At 42.9% G+C, this 19,535-nt stretch overlaps 1 protein-coding gene across 1 annotated transcript in view; it reads right to left on the minus strand.

The window, feature by feature from the left end:
- LOC137376727 (formin-2-like) overlaps positions 1 to 19,535 on the minus strand; it is a 411,942-nt gene that overhangs the window by 231,541 nt on the left and 160,866 nt on the right. Inside the window, exon 12 of the mRNA XM_068045702.1 lies at positions 9,170 to 9,257. Within this exon, the coding sequence (XP_067901803.1) occupies positions 9,170 to 9,257 (88 nt within the window). The remainder of the gene's footprint in view (positions 1 to 9,169; positions 9,258 to 19,535) is intronic.

The following is a 19,535-nucleotide window of genomic DNA, read 5'->3' on the forward strand; positions in this document are numbered from 1 at the left end:
AAGATCAAAATAAAAGCAAAATACTGAGGATGCTGGAAATCTGAAATAAAAACCAAGTGCTGGAAATACTCAGCAGGTCTGGCAGCATCTGTGGTGAGAGGAACTGAGTTAACATTTCAGATCTGTGACCTTTCATCAGAACTGGCAAAGGTTAGAAAAGAATTAGGTTTTAAGCAAGTGAAAGGGAGGGGGTGGAGAAGAGAACAAAGGGGAAGGTGTTTGATAGGGCAGAGGACAGGAAAGATTAAACAAAGCCAACCTGGGACAAAGGCAAAGATTGTGTTAATGCTTGTAGTGAAAGACAAATCATTAGTCCAGAGAGTTAAAAGCAGAATAATGAGCAGCTCTTCTCTCTCCCCATCTCTGGGGATAGGCTGTCCACTAATATTCATTACAAGCCCACCGACTCCCACAGCTACCTCGACTACACTTCTTCACACCCTGCCTCCTGTAAGGATTCCATTCCATTCTCCCAGTTTCTTTGTCTCCGACACATCTGTTCTGATGATGCTACCTTCCACAACAGCGCTTCCGATACGTCTTCCTTTTTCCTCAGCCGAAGATTTTCCCCCACTGTGGTTGACAGGGCCCTCAACTGCGTCCAGCCCATTTCCCACACTTCTGCCCTCACCCCTTCCCTTCCCTCCCAGAACCGCGACAGGTTTCCCCTTGTCCTCACTTTCCACCCCATCAGCCTCCATATCCAAAGGATCATCCTCCGCCATTTCTGCCACACCCAGCGTGATGCCACCAAACGCATCTTTCCCTCTTTTCCCCCACTGTCAGCATCCGAAGGGTTCATTCCCACCGTGACACCCTGGTCCACTCCTCCATTACCCCCAACACCTCGTCCCCTTCCCACCCCACCTTCCCCTGCAATCGCAGGAGGTGTAATACCTGTCCTTATACCTCCTCTCTCCTCACTATCCAAGGCCCAAACACTCCTTTCAGGTGAAGCAGTGATTTACTTATACTTCTTTCAAATTAGTATACTGTATTCGCTGCTCACAATGTGGTCTCCTCTACACTGGGGAGACCAAACACAGATTGGGTGACCACTTTGCAGAACACCTGCGCTCAGTCCGAAAGCATGACCCCGAGCTTCCAGTTGCTTGCCACTTCAACACCTCCCCACCACCCCAACCACTCCCACTGCCCACCCCCCCCCCACCCAACCCCCCGCTCTCATGCCAACATTTCTGTCTTTGGCCTGCTCCAGTGAACATCAACATAAGCTCGAGGAGCAGCACCTGATCTTTCAATTAGGCACTCTACAGCCTTGCGGACTGAACATTGAATTCAATAACTTCAGAGCATGACTGGCCTTTTTTAATATTTTATTTTTTAACCATGTGCCTGTTTTTCATGTAATCAGAGCTGCTCATTATTCTGCTATTAACACTTTCTCTGGACTAATGCTTTGTCTTTCACAAGCATTAACACACTCTTTGCCTTTGTCCCAGGACAGCTTTGTTATTTAATCTCCTGCCCTTTGCTCTATCAAACACCTTCCGCTTTGTTCACTTCCCCACCCCCCACACCTTCACTTGCTTAAACTCCAATTATTTTCTAACCTTTGCCAGTTCTGATGAAAGGTCACAGATCTGATGTTAACTCTGCTTCTCTTGCCACAGATGCTGCCAGACCTGCTGAGTATTTTCAGCACTTCTTGTTCATTAAGATCAGCCTCTCTTTATTCATACAGAAAGAGTGCTTGGGAGTTGTGTGCATTGTAATACAAAATATCAATATTCTGCTGTGTGGAGTAGCACAAATCATGATTTGATAGGCTTTAACAAATGGCTTTTTGATGGGGAGGGGGTGAGATGTAACACACTGGACCCCAGTCTGATGTAACAAGTGTTGACTTTTTTTGCTCAGATTTTATTCCCGTTTTACACACTTGACTACTCACGAGGTACTTGACCTCTGTTTGGTTTAACTGCTCCAGCATTATCGCATCGAAATTTACTCCAAAGAGAACACTAGATGAAAAAGACATGAAATTCATTTATTTGCTCATCAGGGCTGGAAAATTTCAAAACACGTAGGGTGCATAAAAGTCTCTGACTATTTTGTAGCAGTGCATGTAATCATGTGCAGTACATTTAGAAACAAAGTTACAGATTTTCATGTCAAGTCATTGTTAATATAATTGCACATCATGCAAGCCTCGCAGTGAACGTGTGTCATATGTAGCAGACCCACAGATGTTAGCTTGACTCCTTTATTCATTTGGTTCTCATTATTGACTCAAACAGACTTGAGTACTTGACTGAGGAAAACGACCATATCATTATTTTCAGACTTCAGTCTATGACTTAACTGAAATACATCTGCCAGTACAAGAAATACCAAGTACCTCTTGGCGCCAGCCCTGGCGCCGTAATATATGACTAGCACTCGAGATTTTTTTTGGTTTAAGCAGTTTAGTAACCCCCAGAAATCTATTTCACAGAACTCAGACTGTGACTAAATGTGATTCACAAACATCACTATCAATTCCTTTTAAATTCTTGAAAATTTATTGCAAAATATTCAGGCAAATCAGCATCTAACATGACAGCACTTATTGGAAAGCAGACTAACTGCTGCATCAGTATTTAACCCTCTAAACTGTGAAACAATCACTTCACAACGTTGCTAAGCTATACATTTTGCCCCGCAACCCACCCTCACCAACCAACTTTGAAGGCAAAGAAATTCTCCTTGTGGCTAGAGTTATTTTAATCAGATAACACACCAAAGTTGAATTTTATAGACCGTTTGTAAAACACACCTGATCAGTAAGGATTCAGCAATGCACAAGCAACATTTTTTGAGGAATATTGCTGCTTGCAGGCACATCCGCTAAGAAAATATACAAGACAATTTTAGCATTGCTCTTCCACCTGTAACCACCCTTCACTTTTTCCTGGGTGAATTTTGTACAAAATAAAGTTGGCTGTCCCATATCACTCAAGTAAGGCACAACCAGGCATCACCTATCTGTATCACCATTGTGCCTCAATTCCAAACCAAGACTATTCCCCCATTGGACTAGTGTCAGTTTCATTGTTCACTTCGGGACATCTGAGGGAGATTACCTTTCTTAAAAAGCCCCTCAACAATGAGCAGAGAGGAGATGTCCATTCCATTAGCTTAGCCAACCCAGGCTTAAAAGTGAAAGACAAATTTGTTAATCTAGTTCATCAACCAGTTTCCTCGATTGATATAGTCATGCAGGCCCCCACCAACCTTGAATGAGGCACATTAATTTCGCCACATGAACATTGATTTTTAAACTGTTACTGGAGTAAAAAAAGAACTTGTTTTAAAAGAAAGCAACACCAGACCCTTGACTGGAAAGACATTTGCATATTTACAGACAGTGCTTAAAAGGGGCAAAAGACCATTCAATCCACAATGGACTTTTTGATTACCAGACATTGAAGGTGGAGGAGTTAGCATTCCAGGTTGACTGCTAAGATGGCCGAATACACAAACAGATGTGGTCAGACCAGTTTAGTCACATGACTGACTGACTGTTGCAGGGTTTTTTTGATCTTGCCACAGAGAATTTGAACTCAAAGCTGTTTGCTCCTGGACTGAAAAGATCTCTCGTGACTGGCATGCCACAGCCTCTCTCCTGTCTACTCTCATCCCTCTCACCAGCTTCAGAATACACTGAAGACATATGAACCCCGAGAGAGAAAAGTCTCCTACAGTGAACAAAGTTTAAGAAGACTGGGCCCCAATGAAAAGCAAGATCTACCTACAAGGACTACAGCGAGCTCGAAGCACAGTAACAAAAACTCCTCTTCAAAAAGATTGCCTCAAACCTGTCTACTTTATTTTTCTTCTGCTCTTTCCTGTCTCTATTTGCATGTGCGTATCGCCATATGCATGCTGGCGTGGGGCGCTATCTGAATTACAGTTTTAAGTTTAACTTATAAAAAGTTTCACTTTTCTTCTTTAAACCTACGAAAGCCTGTTTGTGCTCATTTCTTTGCCTTATAATTGGAAAGCGGTGAACAAGGATTCACCAAGGGGGGAGCTAAAACAGTGTGCTTAAAAGAAAACCCTGTTACAGCAAGACCAGGTGAAGGCTGAAAGGGAACCCTAGACATCTTTCTCACCCAGTCGTAACAGAAACGTGGGTGCTAACATTTGGGATTGACCCGCAGATAAACAAGAGAAATTGGAAGTGGGAAGCCAAACTGTTCCCAATCAACTAAAACAAAAAGAGCAAGTTTTCAGTACAGGTTTTTTACATGTCTGCAATGGAAGCCAATAGCTCTCCAAGCCAGGGTGAAGTAATTTGGGATAAAAGTTAAAAGCACTGTCTATGGAGGAGTTGAGAAAAATGGCTGAGCAGTGTGGGATCACTGTATGTGGCAAGGCTAGGAAGTCTGAACTCCCAAGGCTAGTGGCCAACCATTTCTCCTTTGAATCTGAAGAAGCAGTAGCAGCGTTAGAAGCAGACCCAGACAGGGTACTGCTAACAAAGATACAACTGGAACAAAGGAAACTTGAATTAGAGGAGAGGGAGAAAGAGAGCCTTCCAGAAGGAAGGTGAAGAAAAAGAAAGATAGGAGAAAGAAAGAGAGAGGAGAGAGAGAGAAAGACAGACAAGAGAAGGAACAAGAGAGAGAGAGGGGAAAGCGAGAGAAAGAATATTCTATGAAGAATCCAAAGAAAGAGAGCTAATGCGGCTTGAGTTAACTAGGGGGCGACAAAGTAAACCCAGTGAAATCATGGCCAAGATGGAAGAGCAGAATTCAGGGATAGGTACAAAATTGCTAAAACTCACTCAACTAGTTCCAAAATTCAATGAAGAAGATGTGGAACTTTTTTTTTTGTGTCTTTTGAGAAACTGGCAAGGCAGCTAAAATAGCCAACTGAGACCTGGTCTCTTTTAATACAAAGCAAGCCAACTGGAAAAGCCCATGAGGTTTATTCCCCGTTGCCAGATGAGAGTTCATCAAATTATGAACTGACCAAAAATGCTATCCTCGGGGCATATGAATTAGTACCCAAAGCCTATCGCCAAATGCTTAGAACTCTCAAAAAATCAAGCTCATCAAACATATCTGGTGTTTGAAAGTAGTAAGCAGCTGGCTTTTGACTAGTGGCTGAGGGCTCTTAAAGTACAGCTCAGCAATGAGAATCTCAGGGAAGTAGTTCTGTTAGAGGAATTTAAAAACTCTCTCCCACTCTCAATAAAGACCCATGTAGAGGAGCAGCAGATTCAGAAGGCCTGGCAAGTGGCTGTTCTGGCCAATGAGCTAGCTTTAATTTATAAAAGTCAGTTTCCCAGAGGTGAACCTTTCCTAATCACCCCCACAAATCCGAAAAGGACAAAGGGTGGGAAGGTGATAGGAGCCCAGGCAGTTCTGGGAGAAAAAAGGAAAGCAGGAGACACAGGGGGCCCTCCTCCAGCCAAAAAGGAAGGTGCTATGAGCAAGAGTGAGACCTGGAGACCTGTGTAATAAAGCAGGGCATTTAAAAGCTGACTGCTGGAAACTAAGGGAAATCTTGTCGGGTTAATCAGGGCACACCACTCAACGAAGACGGGGGCTTGATGTAAAGCACAGCAGAACAAGCTGTGGCTTTAACTACAGTAAGAGTGCAACCCAGGAAGCTTACTATGGCCAGTGCAGGAAAAGCTAATAGCCTTCATGAAGGCTATCAGGATTTTGTGTTTGAAGGAAAAGTAACCCCATACCCCTCGAGTGGGGCAAGAAAGCCCATAGTGATTCTCAGGGACACAGGAGCCACTAGATCCGTTTTACTGGGAAAAGGCCTAATCTTTTCCCCCCAGAGAGTGCAGTGAACACCAAAATGGTGATGAATGGTATTGGAGGGCAGTGTATGTCTGTACTTGTACACCGGATGCACCTAGAGTGCGACCTAGTTTCAGGACCTGTGACCGTAGGGATTGTCCCTAGTTTGCCTGTGGACGGGGTTGACCTGCTCTGAAGTAATTATCGGGGGGGGGGGGGGGGGGGGGGAGAGTGGTAGCCCCGCAATAATGAAAAAAAGATGGCAGTAAGTCAGAGACAGGGCAGTGGCAGGAGACGGTTCTCTGCAGTTACCCTGAATGTGTAGTGGATCAGGCCATGATCAAAGCAGTTCCCCCAGCGGAGACTGCATTGGCACTGCAGGCAGATAATCATGAGGTCTGTCCGAGACTTTCTTTGGAAAGTTCGGAGACCCAGGGAATGAATTAAATGCATTTTCCCTAGCTGAGGCTCAGGGAGCTGACTCAGTATTGCGAGAGTTAGGCTGTCCAGTCTGAAAATGAAGCAGAGGGAGTCCCTGATTGCTACTATTTAAAGAATGAGGTACGGATGAGGAAATGGAGTTCTCCTCACAGACCTGAGAGCAAGGAGTGGACAGTAGTTCACCAGTTAGTGGTGCCACAGAGGTAGCGGGGACAAATATTAAAAAGGTCCCACGAGACTACAGCGGCTGTACATGCCGGTATACGAAAGACCAAAGCCCGTATAAGACGGCAGTTTGACTTGACCAAACTCCACAAAGATGTGGTGGAGTACTGCAGCAGTTGCCACATGCGCCAGGTTGAGGGGAAACCCCAACCTACAGTGAAACCTGCACCCCCAAGTCCTGTCCCAGCGTTAGGAGGACTGTCCAGCAGAGGGCTGGTGAACTGTAAGGGACTCCCACTGAGAACAAAAGGGGGCAGGCAGACACACATCTGGCAAAAGGTTAGACAGGAAAGGGGAAAAAGTGACCAAGAGGGCAGGCTAAAGGAAGTCCAGGAGGAATCCCAGATGAAAATCCCTACTGTCCGGTCAGCCAACCCTGAAAAATTTTTTAAAGTTAGATCCCCACGTCCTCCTACATAAATGCCGACTCGAGAAGCACCCCACCAGGTTGTCAACAGCATTTACAGGAACCTGCAGAGAAAAAGAGACACCTGTAGGGGGCACAGAAACTGCGAGGGTGTTGCCTCACCTAGTCAAAGTGCCTCAGGAGAGTGGAGTCATGTTTGCACACATACCTGCAGGCAGGAATGTCCCAGAGAACAAAGGGGAGATTAACAAAGAATCCTCCCCCGCAGAAAAAGGAAACCACCCATCCCCTGAAGTCAAAAACCTTTGCATGACAGCAAAGCACTGAAAGTGTGATCAGGATAGATCCACCCACCACTAAACCTCCTGAAAAAAAAATAAGCAGGAACCAAGACCCTAGGTAGTCATGGCAATGGGCAAAACTGAAGAAAAATGTTCCCAAAAACCACATTTACTGGGATGTCAAAAAGGGGGAATTAAAGCAGCACTGGCACCCAGAAAAGACAATTTTAATAAGATTTATGAATGAATGGAAATGAATGAAATGCATGGTTTTTCTTAATGTATCTTATATTTCACTCAAACCTTTTAATGAAATGCGCTTCTTTTTTGAAATTGCATTTGATTCCCTTGGGTGTGGAGGTGTCATGCAGGCCCCCACCTGCCAAGAATGAGGCACATTAATTTTGCCACATAAACATTGACTTTTAGCTGCTACTGGAAAGCAACACCAGACCCTTGACTGGAAATACATTTGCATATTTACAGTCAATTTTTAAAAGGAACAGAAGACTATTCCCTGATACATTCAATCCACAAATGGACTTTTGATCACCAGATATTGAAGGTGGAGGAGCTAGCATTTCAGGTTGACTGTTAAGATGGCTGAATACACAAACAGATGTGGTCAGACCAGTTTAGTCACATGGCTAACTGTTGCAGGTTTTTTTTTTTAATTTGAACTTGCCAGAGAATTTGAACTCAAAGCAGTTTGCACCTGGACTGAAAAGATCTCTCGTGGTTGGCTTTCTGCAACCTCTCCTGTCTGCTCTCAGCAGCTTCGGAATCCATTGAAGACATATGAACCCCAAGAGAGAAAAGGTTTAAGAAGAGTATTGGGACCCAACGAAAAGCAAGATCTACCTACAAGCAAGGACTACAGCGAGCTCGAAGCACAGTAACAAAACCCCTCTTCAGAGATTGCCTCAAACCGCTCCACTTTATTTTTCTTCTGCTCTTTCCTGTCTCTAATTGCATGTGCGCATCGCACATGCATGCTGGCGTGGGGCACGACGTGTATCCGTAGACGTTATCCGAACTAGAGCTTTAAGTTTAAGTTTCAATAAATTACACTTTTCTTCTTTAAACCTAAGAAAGCCTGTTTGTGCTCATTTTTTTGCTTCATAATTGGAAAGTGGTGAACAAGGATTCACCGAGGGGGGAGCTAAAACAAAACCCTGTTACAGTAAGACCAGGTGAAGGCTGAAAGGGAACCCCTAGATCTCTTTCGCACCTGGTTGTAACACTATTCTTACATGAATGATCAAGTTCAAGGTCAACATAGCTTAATAATTTTGTTACCTTGTTACAGAACATCCATAATGTATAACTGCTAATCTGAATGATAGGTCTACTCTTCATAACTTTACTAGAACGGACTATTCTCAATTGCATATCTAACTTCGCCCTCAACAAAATATTCGCCTACTGAAGGGAGCGATTAGTTTGCGGACACGGTAATTACTGCAATTACTTAAACTTCCATGATGTAGAAGATTAGCCTGGGGCATTTTCCTCACCAGTGTCTCTAGGAGAAAGACTGAGATGAGAAATCACTTTTTGGGGTGTAGTAGCTGCAAACCTTTGTACTATTGTTCAGTATCATCTCGAGAAAATTTGCCCAACATACATCAAAGAGCAGCCAACCCACTCAAGAGATGAAAACCTTACGGGATACATTCAAGCTCACGTTCAGTACATCTGCACCACCTTTTTCTCTAGACACACACCAACATTTACAAACTAATTTTAAATCCACATGCAATTCATTTTAAGCACTGAAACGCAACCCTTTCATATCGGATTTACAGTACAATCCACGTTACATGCTTACTGTTCAGAGGGTGAATGAAGAATGACAGAGGTATCAATACAAGTTACTACTGTTGAGGTTGATGGTGTGTGTGCATTCATCACTTTAATATAAGCTGACACTTATTCCATACCCGCATACTGCTACTTTGAAGGTAAGAGGATATGCAATAACAACAGCTAAAGTTGTAGCACATTGTGAACAGCTGTAAATGGATTCTGGAAAATAGTGATAAATAAATTTTATGGGTAATTTACCAACAATCACTGAAGGAGCTTACCGTGCTGGATATCTTTCATCTCCAAGTGAAGACTTGACATTAAAATTCCAACAGCCTGCGACCTCTTGTTGTTCAGAAGTTTCACAACCTGGAACAAGAATGAATCTAGTTATTGGGAGCAAATCATAATTATATTCCTCATAAAATAGGACGTGCATTTGTCAGGTAACTGAAGGTTTTTTAAAAAAAAAAACAAATGTCTTTCATTAACCCTACTCAACAATACACCAGTACAATCAGGACTGGGAGTACCTTCATCTTGATGTTGAATGAAGATTAGACATAGGAGGACGAGTAGTCCATTCAGCCCATCGAGCCTGTGCCGCCATTCAATCAGATCGTGGCTGATCATTTACCTCAACGCCACTTTCCCATGCTGTCCCCATATCCCTTGATGACTTTAGTATCCAGTAAAATTAATCAAGAAGTGGGAACTCAGGCATTCTTCTAGGCATTAATCCAATATTAAGCTGAATGTACGAAACACGCTCAGCAGAGTTTTGAATGCAACATTGACATGCTGCCAATTATTTTCCCATAAATGAAGATTGGTCTTCCCACCTCATCTCTGCTGCCAATCATTAACAAAAGAGCACAGGAAACTGGGAAGTACTGAAGGTTAGTAAATAGACATTTCAACTTTGAGACCATTCCAATCTAGTCCATAAGAACATAAATAGGAGTAGGCCATTCGGCCCCTCAAGCCTGCCCCGCCATTCAATAAGATCATGGCTGATCTGCACCGGCTTCAACTCTTTCGTGCCAGCTCCTCATAGCCCTCAACTCCATGATATTTCAAAAATTTATCTACCTCCTCTTAAAATACTTTGTGATCTAGCCTCCACAACTCTCTGGGGTAGAGAATTCCAGACATTCACTATCCTCTGAGGGAAGAAATTCCTTTGCATCTCAGTTTTAAACGAGTGTCCCCTTATTCTGTAACTATGTTCCCTCGTTTGAAATTCCCCCACTAGTGGAAACATCTGCTCAACATCTACCCTGCCAAGCTCCCTCAGAATCTTGTACGTTTCAATAAGATCACCCCTTATTCGTCTAAACTCTAATGAATAAAGGCCTAACCTGTTCAGCCGTTCTTGATAAGTCAACCCCTTCATCCCAGGAATCAGTCTAGTGAATCTCTTTTGAACTGCCTCCAATGCCAGTAGATCCTTTCTTAAATACGGGGACTAAAACTGTACACAGTACTTCAGGTGCGGCCTCACCAACACCCTGTACAGTTGTAACAACATTTCCCTATTTTTAAACTCCAACCCCCTAGCAATAAAGGCCAAAATTCCATTTTCCTTCTTAATTACTAGCTGCACTTAGATGCTAAGTTTTTGTGTTTCATGCACAAGAACACCCAGATCCCTCTTTGCTGCACTTTGAGTCTCTCTGCATTTAAATAATAGTCTGCCTTTTGATTCTTCCTACCAAAGTGCATGACCGCACACTTTCCTTCATTAAACTCCATCTGCCAAGTTTTTGCCCACTCACTCAACCTATCTATATCCCCTTGCAGATTCCTTATGCCCTCAACACAACATGCCCTCCCACCTATTGTTGTATCATCAGCAAATTTGGATATATTACAGTCTGCCCCCTTCTCCAAGTCATTAATATAGATAGTAAATAATTGAGGCCCTAGGACTGATCTTTGTGGCACTCCACTAGTTACGTCTTCCCAACCTGAAAAATACCAATTAATCCCGACTCTCTGTCTTCTGTGAGTTAACCAATCCTCAATCCATGCTAATACATTACCCCCAATACCATGAGCTCATATCTTGTGCAATAATCTTTTATGTGGCACCTTATCGAATGCCTTCTGGAAATCCAAAACACTATATCTACTGGTTCCCTTTATCAACTCTGCTTGTTATATCCTCAAAGAACTCTAGCAAAATTGTCAAACATGATTTCCCTTTCACAAAACCATGTTGACACTGTTTGATTGCGTTAAGCTTTTTGAAATGTGCTGCTACTTTTTCCTTAATAATGGATTCTAGCATTTTCCCAATGACCGATGTTAGGCTGACTGGCCTATGGTTTCCTGCTTTTTGTCTCCCTCCCTTCTTGAACAGGGGCGTCACATTAGCGATTTTCCAATCCGCTGGGACCCTCCCGGAATCCAGAGTGTTCTGGAATATTTCGACCAATGCCTCCACTGCAGCCACTTCCTTTAAAACCCTTGGATGCAGGCCATCAGGTCCTGGTGACTTGTCTGCCTTTAGTCTCATTAGTTTATCAAATACTTTGTCCCTCATGATAGAGACTGTTATAAGATCTTTCCTCCCATTAGCTCCTTGCTTATCTGATATCGGTGGGATGTTTATAGTGTCCTCCACCGTGAAGACCGATGCAAAATATTAGTTTAAATTATCTGCCATTTCCCTGTTCCCCGTTATCAATTCTCCAGTCTCATCCTCCAAGGGTCCCACGCTCACTTTAGCTACTCTTTTTGTTTTAAAAATATATACCCGTAGAAGCTCTTGCTGTTTGTTTTTATATTTCTTGCGAATTTACTTCCATAATTAATTTTCTCCCTCTTGATTACCTTTTTAGACATCCGCTGCTGGGTCTTGTTCCCGGGTAGGCTCTGCAATGTATTGCTCTAAGCAACAACCCCTGATGCGCTCTACAAATTCATCTTCCATGTTACTCCTGCCAATCTGATTTGTCCAGTCAACATGCAGATTAAAATCACCCATGACAATTGTAGTGCCCTTCTTACACGTCTCTATTATTTCCTGATTTTATATTTTGTCCAACAATGAGGCAACTTTTCGGGGGCCTATCGACCACTCCCACCAGTGACTTCTTCCCCTTGCTATTCCTTAATTCCACCCAAACTGATTCCACATCCCGATCTATTACATCTATATCACCTGTATGCCTTAGTTTTTGATTGGATACTCTCCTTGACCCCCCTTTGTTAACCACGGGCGGTTCATCCTTCTCATCGAGTCCTTCTTTTTGACCGGGATACATTTTTGCTGAGCATTTTGAAATTTCTGCTTAAATATATGCCACTGCTCATCCACTGACCTTCCCTTTAGTCTATTTTCCCAGCCCACTTTAGCCAACACAAGACCTGGAGTTGCTCGCCCTCAAACTGAATTTGAAATTCTACCATGTGATCGCTACCCCCAGAGGATCCTTAACTACGATATCACTTATTAATCCTACCTTATTACACATTACTAGATCTAAAATAGCCTGTTCCCTGGTAGGTTCTGCAATATATTGCTCCTAGTAACAATCCCTGATGCACTGCACAAATTCATCTTCCATGTTACCTCTGCCCATCTGATTTGTCCAGTCAACATGCAGATTAAAATCACCCACGACAATTGTAGTGTCCATCTTACATGTCTCTATTATTTCCCAATTTATATTTTGTCCTACAATGAGGCAGCTCTTTGGTGGCTTATAGACAACGCCCACCATTGATTTCTTTCCCTTTCTATTCCTTATTTCCACCCAAACTGATTCCACATCACGATCTATTACACCTATATTACTACTCACCACCGTACTGATACCTTTCTTTATTAAGGAGGCTACCCCTTTTCCGTTTTCCTTTTTGCCTATTTTTCTGGAACGTCGAATACCCTTGAATATCGAGTTCCCAGGCTGGTCACCCTGCAACCATGTCTCTGTAATAGCTATCAAGTCATACTCACTAATTTCTATTTGTGCCGTCAACTCATCTATCTTGTAACAAATGCTGTGTGCATTCAGATAAAGAGCCTTAAGCTTTGACTTTTTACCATTATTACTTATTCAGTTTATATTTTCTGCCCCTTCCTGTCACACTTTGATTACCATTCGCCTGCACCTCTGGTCTCTCGTTTCTTTTTGATTTTTTTTTTTAAACGTCCCTTCAATTGAACCCTCCCCCCCCCCCCCCCCCCGCCACCCACTAATTAGTTTAAAGTCCTATCTACAACCCTAGTTTTACTATTCACCTGGATACTGGTCCCAGCATGGTTCAAATGAAGCCCGTCCCAACAGAACAGCTCTCTTCTCCCCCAGTACTGATGCCAGTGCCCCATGAATTGGAACCCATTTCTCCCACAGCAATCTTTGAGCCACGCGTTTACCTCTCTAATCTTATTTACCCTAAGCCAGTTTGCACGTGGCTCAGGTAGTAATCTGGAGATTACCACCTTTGAGGTTCTGCTTTTTAGTTTGGCCCCGAGCTGCTTACAGTCCCTCAGCAGAACCTCTTTCCTAGTCCTACCTATGTCATTGGTAACTATGTGCACCACAACAACTGGATCCTTCCCCTCACACTCCAAGTTCCTCTCCAGTCCAGGAGAGATGTCTTCAACCTTGGCACCAGGTAGGTAACACAGCCTTCGGGACTCCCTACCTTTCCTGCAGAGTGGCACAGTGGCGCAATGGTTAGCACCGCAGCCTCACAGCTCCAGCGACCCGGGTTCAATTCTGGGTACTGCCTGTGTGGAGTTTGCAAGTTCTCCGTGTCTGTGTGGGTTTTCTCTGGGTGCTCCAGTTTCCTCCCACAAGCCAAAAGACTTGCAGGTTGATAGGTAAATTGGCCATTATAAATTGCCCCCAGTATAGGTAGGTGGTAGGGAAATATAGGGACAGGTGGGGATGTGGTAGCAATATGGGATTAGTATAGGATTAGTATAAATGGGTGGCTGATGGTCGACACAGACTCGGTGGGCCGAAGGGCCTGTTTCAGTGCTGTATCTCTAAACTAAACTAAACAGTGTCTATTCCCCTAACTGTGCTATCCCCCATTACTACTATATTTCTCTATTATCCCCCCACTTAAATGGCACTCTGAACCACGGTGCTGTGGTCAGTCCAGACTGATGGTGACATTTATTCTATTGACTGCAAGTGTCCTATGTGAATTAAATTTGGTCAATCTCATCCCATTTTACAGTATAGAATAGTGCATAAGTTAGCAAAGATGCAAAATAAATTTGGGAGGGGAAAACTGAAAAATGTGTATATATACACTCTCTGAAGAGACACTAAAATGTGTGGATGATGCAAGATTTTACTTACATAATTCTCTTAAAGTGTAACTGCAGGAAGATAAGGCCATTAACTAAGCCAATAGCATTTTTGGGTTTCTATAATAGTCAAATAGCAAAGTAGTAATGGTAAAAGTTGTACAAGGCAGTGGTTAGTCACAATTAGAGTATCATGTGTAGTTTTGGGCACTGCATTATGGAAAGGACATTAAAACCAGAGACCCTACAGGGTTGGTTCACTAGTATGATGCCAGGAATAGGAAGCTATTTTTAAGAGGAGACACTTGAGATACTGGGATTATTCCCATTGGTGCAAAGGCAGCTTAAGAGGGGATTTAATAGACATTTTAAAAAATATTGCAATGCAGCAACATAGACATGAGAGGCCTCTAGCATGGAAAAGGAGACTAATGATCCTGCTCCTAGTCAATTTTAGTTTCATTGAGGAAATAGTCTAGAAGACAATTTGTTTTGTAATTTGGTCAGCAATAGATCCCTGAATATTGGAATCTTGCCTATTTTCAGATTTCAGAATTGAATCTAATGCATTGCACAATATTGATCAATTTCAAAACTGTTTTTGTAGCTCACGTTCGGCATTGTAGATTGAGTCAAGAACAACTCCTGAACAAATAATATTTGCAAAACAACATCAGATTGATACAAACTGCCATGCAACATCACAGCAACTATTGGCAATGGCAGAGAGTTATGTGATGATGGAACACTGCTACTGCATGTTGTATGTTTGATTAGTCTGCCACCGTTTGTGTATTTGATTAGTCCAGCTAGGAGAGATTATGTAGTCTTCAGTAATTTTAACATGAACTCATTTATTACACTTTAACTATATACAGCTTTACATAAGTCTATAAGACTCCTCTGAAGCCATACTGCATCTCCCTCCAGTCTTTTTCACGTGATCTCCTACATCATCATGGCTGGAGGTATTCCGCACACTCTCAAACATCAACACTTTCAAACCCTTAAACTACATCACCACACCGCCCCCCCCCCCCACCCCAAGTCTTTATCCAACATATAGTTTATGCATTCATTTTTAAATACTACCCCATCTCCCAAGTCTCTGACACAGATTCAGCCTGTCAGGAGGTTTCACAACTCTCCCTGATCAGGTTGGTGTCAGAGGTGGAAGATTAGTAGTCTTTCTCGGAACTCTTGTTTCTTGACTTTGATCGCCTTCATTGAGGTTTGCATTATCTGGGGCTCTGAATTTCAGGTTCAACATCTGGTTCATCAAAATGTATGACTGATGGGCATCTTTGATGAATGGAAATAGGATTTCTCCTGTTTCTCCCTATAGTACCTTCTGAGGTATGTATTAAGAAAGACCTCTATTGATACTCATCTCTCCGGATGATCAAGGCAGAGAAGGAGTGGTCTCATACCCATACCTTTCCTCCTTCCCTCAACTTGGGAAATATCGTACCAAGAACCTACTTATTATAATTATAAGCTGGTTGTTTTCAATAAGACTTTTCTCGGTCTTGAACTCCCTAATGATCCTGGATTTCCAGCCCTGGAAGTTAATTTTTTTTAGTTGTCATCGGAGCTTCCTTCCCATCAACAGTTTTGATGGTGCTAATCCACATAGCAGTGGAGAGATCTAGAAGTTAGGAATGCTGTTTGAAAATCTTCATTTTTCTTTAACAGTGCTTTGATAGTTCTAACTCCTCTTTCAGCTTCTCCATTAAATTGAGGATGTCTAAGGGAACTTGTAAGATGTTCCAAATCCACAGTTTTCCTCAAAGTGCGTAAAGCAGTCGTTTGCAAATTGTGGTCCATTATTGGAAACATTCTGGTTAGGTAAAGATTTCCAATAAAACGCAAATGACTTTCTCAGTAGTTGTTGTTATGTACAAACGTTTGACTTCAATCCACTTTGAAAAATAATCAATGACAATCAGGTAGGATTTTCCATTAAATATGAATAGATCCATCCTAAAATGTTCCTACGGTCTGGTTGGAAATTGGGTTGAGATAAGGGGCTTCCTCTGGTCTGGTCTGTGCACTGCGCATACCTGGCAATAAGAAATAATTTCTTCTATATCTCGCGATATCCCCGGCCACCACATGGACAACTGAGCCTGTGCTCTACATAGTTATACCCACATAGCCCTGGTATATTTTCTCCAAGATGTCTACCCGGAGTGAATCCGGAATCACCAGCCTCTCGTCATATACCAGCAAATCATCCACAATCAAAGCTTCTTCTGTGTTCGAGAAAGATTTTCATCCTCTTACCACTCGGACACTGCTGCAGCCAACCTTCCAAGCAATATTGGCGGATACAGATGCATTCCTCATCTTGTATATGAGCATGACTAATTTCTTGGAGCCTTTTTTAAATTTGCCTGCCAAAGTGATGCAGTGAACTGAGAATGACTCAATCTCTTAAATAAGAGAACATTCTGTTGTATAGGATGGTCGGCAGCAGTTCTGGACAATGCACTTGCTGTCGCTTGTTGCTTGCCCTGTACATATACCATTTTATACGTGAATCTCATTAGCCTCAACTAGAATCTCTGGATTCTTGGAGGCATCTTGGCAAGTTCCTTTTCATCAAGTAAAGGAAACTAGGCGTTTGTGGTCTGTCTCGACAACAACCTTTAAGCCGATAACAGAACGAGAACTTCTCAAGCCCACATGACTGAGTGCTTCTTTCTTTATGACGGCGTACATCATCTCTGTCTCAGACAATGCTTGTGATGCATAACAAACCGGTCTCGATATTGATCTGGTTGTTATTGAAAAAGGAACTTCCCTATCCCTGTAGATGAGGCGTCTGCCACAATTGTGGTTGGAAGCAAAGGGTTATAATGTGCAAAAATGAACATCTCCTTGATCCTTTGAAATGCTTGCTCCTAATGTGCATCCCAACACCATACTTGAACTTTCCTCAATATTTGTCGTAAGGGTTCAGTAACTTGCGCAAGATTGGGTGAACATTTTGCAAGCTAGTAAATCATTCCAAGGAATCGTTGAAGATCTTGGACAGAAGTAGGAATAGGGAATTCACTAATGGCTCTCTTCTTTTGCGGGTCTGCCGTTATGCTGTTGCTACTGACAACGTGTCCCAAGAAACGAATATAGATGTTTAAGAATTCACACTTTTCATTCAGTGTCAGGCCTTCCTTGTAGATGATTCAAAACCACTCTAACCCTCAGGTCAAGTTCTTCGAAGGATTCCCAATGGACTAAGATGTCATCCATATGGCATATTACTCCTTTAGGTCTTGTAGAATATTCAACATATTTCTTTGGAATATTTCCGGTGCTGACGTTATACCGAATGGTAAACAATTAAAACAAAATCTTCCTAACTGTGTAATGAACTTTGTCAATAACCTTGACTTTGTATACAATGGAACTTGCCAAAAGCCACTATTTGCGCCAAGCTTTGTGAACATGGTACTTTTGGATAACTTTGCCAAGCTTTCATCTACTGAGGACATCGGATGAACATCTCTTGCCACAGCCTTATTAAGTTAAGTCTACACAAATGCAAAGAGTATCATTAGGTTTAGGAACTGGAACCATTCCTGAACACCACTCTGTAGATTCAGTGACAGGAAAAATTACTCCCATCCTGGTCATCTCTTCTAGCTGATGTTGGACTTACTTCATTAGTGGGTGTGACATCTTCCTAGGTGTGAAAAGACAGAGGTTTAGCGTCCTTTCTTCTTGTAATATTGTATGCCATCTTCAGTCTACCAGTAAATAATTTTGGGAAGTCTTCTTCAAAGTGATTCCTGGATTCTTGTTGCTTAGCAACTACTACTTTTCTACAAGATGCAGGTCCATACAAGCTCTTCTACTTGAGAATTTCTGATTCCGGAGAACATAAGGTGCTTCCAATATCTGTTTTGCCTTGTTCTGCCGTGTTGCCTGTAGCTTTCCCTCAACTTTTAGTTCAATCGCTCCTGGACCGTGTAGTATCTGCAGACCAGAAAGGGTTATTGATCTCACCAAGGAAGTTTTTTGATTTCTCTTCTGATGGAGATTCTTCAATTTCATTAACAGCTCTATGCTTGAAGAACTTTTCTTTCAAAATTGTCTACGTAGAGGTTTTACTTTGGCACATCTTCCCAAAATGGCCTGCTTTCTTACAGGGGAAGCATTCTGCTTAGTTTGCATAACACGGTTCATGCCTGTGGGTCTTTTTGGTGCCACAGCGCTGGCAGTGGTTCACAGCGTCTTGCGTTCCTGCACTCCCCACTAACCCCCACACCTCCCCTCCATAGTGTACCCTCTTTTCTGGTACTTCTTTTACAGCTTTCTGATTAAAGAACTATACGGTTGCTGGAGATTTCTTGAACCAAGGTCTCTCTTCAACTCTCAGGATTGCTCTGTTCTTCTCCCAGACATCTGCTTGTCTCACCGGCTGTATTGCTTTGTCAAGGGTGTGGTCTTCCCGAGACTGCAATATATCTGATAGGGATTCATCAGCAATACCTACTGCAATGCACTCTTATTAATCCTGTTTTTAGATCTCCACATTCTGCAACTAGCCTGTAAAGGTTATTAATAAATGCATTAACTGTTTCACCTGGTTTCTGGACCCTTCTGTTAAATTTTGCCCTTTCCAGAATCTTGTTGCTCCTCAGGTTTAAATAGCTATCAACTTTGTCTGAGGTCTCATTAATGCTTTGTCTTTCAATAACATTGCTGTATTCCATCAAAGCAATAGCAGGCAATGTGTTAACTTGCTCTTCTTCAGACTGGCTGTCTAATTTGAAAGTAATTCTATATCTTAAAAATCTTTTTCACCAGAGTGACCAATTTTGAGTTTGATTTGGTCCTTCCATGTGTCCAAACCTCTCTGGTATTGTGAATTTAAGATCCATGGCTTTCTATGCAGTTTGCTTTCTTTTAAAAATTTTCCCTCCACTATCAGAAAGTTCCCACACTTTTCAGCCTTGTGCTGACTCTGCTTCTCCCTGTGAAATCACATCTGATAGACTCTATGGCCGGAATTTTATGCCGCCCCACTGGTGTGGGGGCGGCGTAAAATTGAGTGGCAGGCTCCAGGAGGCCTAATCACCCCAATTCCGCCTCCGACCGGGTTTACGGAGGTCTGGCTGGGGGGGGGGGGGGGGGTGGGGGGTGGGGAAGAGGAAGGGGGAGGAAAGGGGGTTGAGAAGCGGCCCACCCGCCCAAGGCCAATCAAGACCCTTAAGTGGCCACTTAACAGCCCTTGCCTGCCTCCACGGGTATTTTAATATTTTACCCATGGCAAGCGGGTGCGCCGGGGACGTGAAAGGCCACCCAGCAACAGCTGTCGGCCTTTCCGCACCCTGGGGAGGGGGGCCTGGCAATCAGGCACAGGG

The sequence above is a fragment of the Heterodontus francisci genome, chromosome 13 (genome assembly GCF_036365525.1).
Source record: "Heterodontus francisci isolate sHetFra1 chromosome 13, sHetFra1.hap1, whole genome shotgun sequence".
NCBI classification, from domain to species: Eukaryota; Metazoa; Chordata; class Chondrichthyes; order Heterodontiformes; family Heterodontidae; genus Heterodontus; species Heterodontus francisci.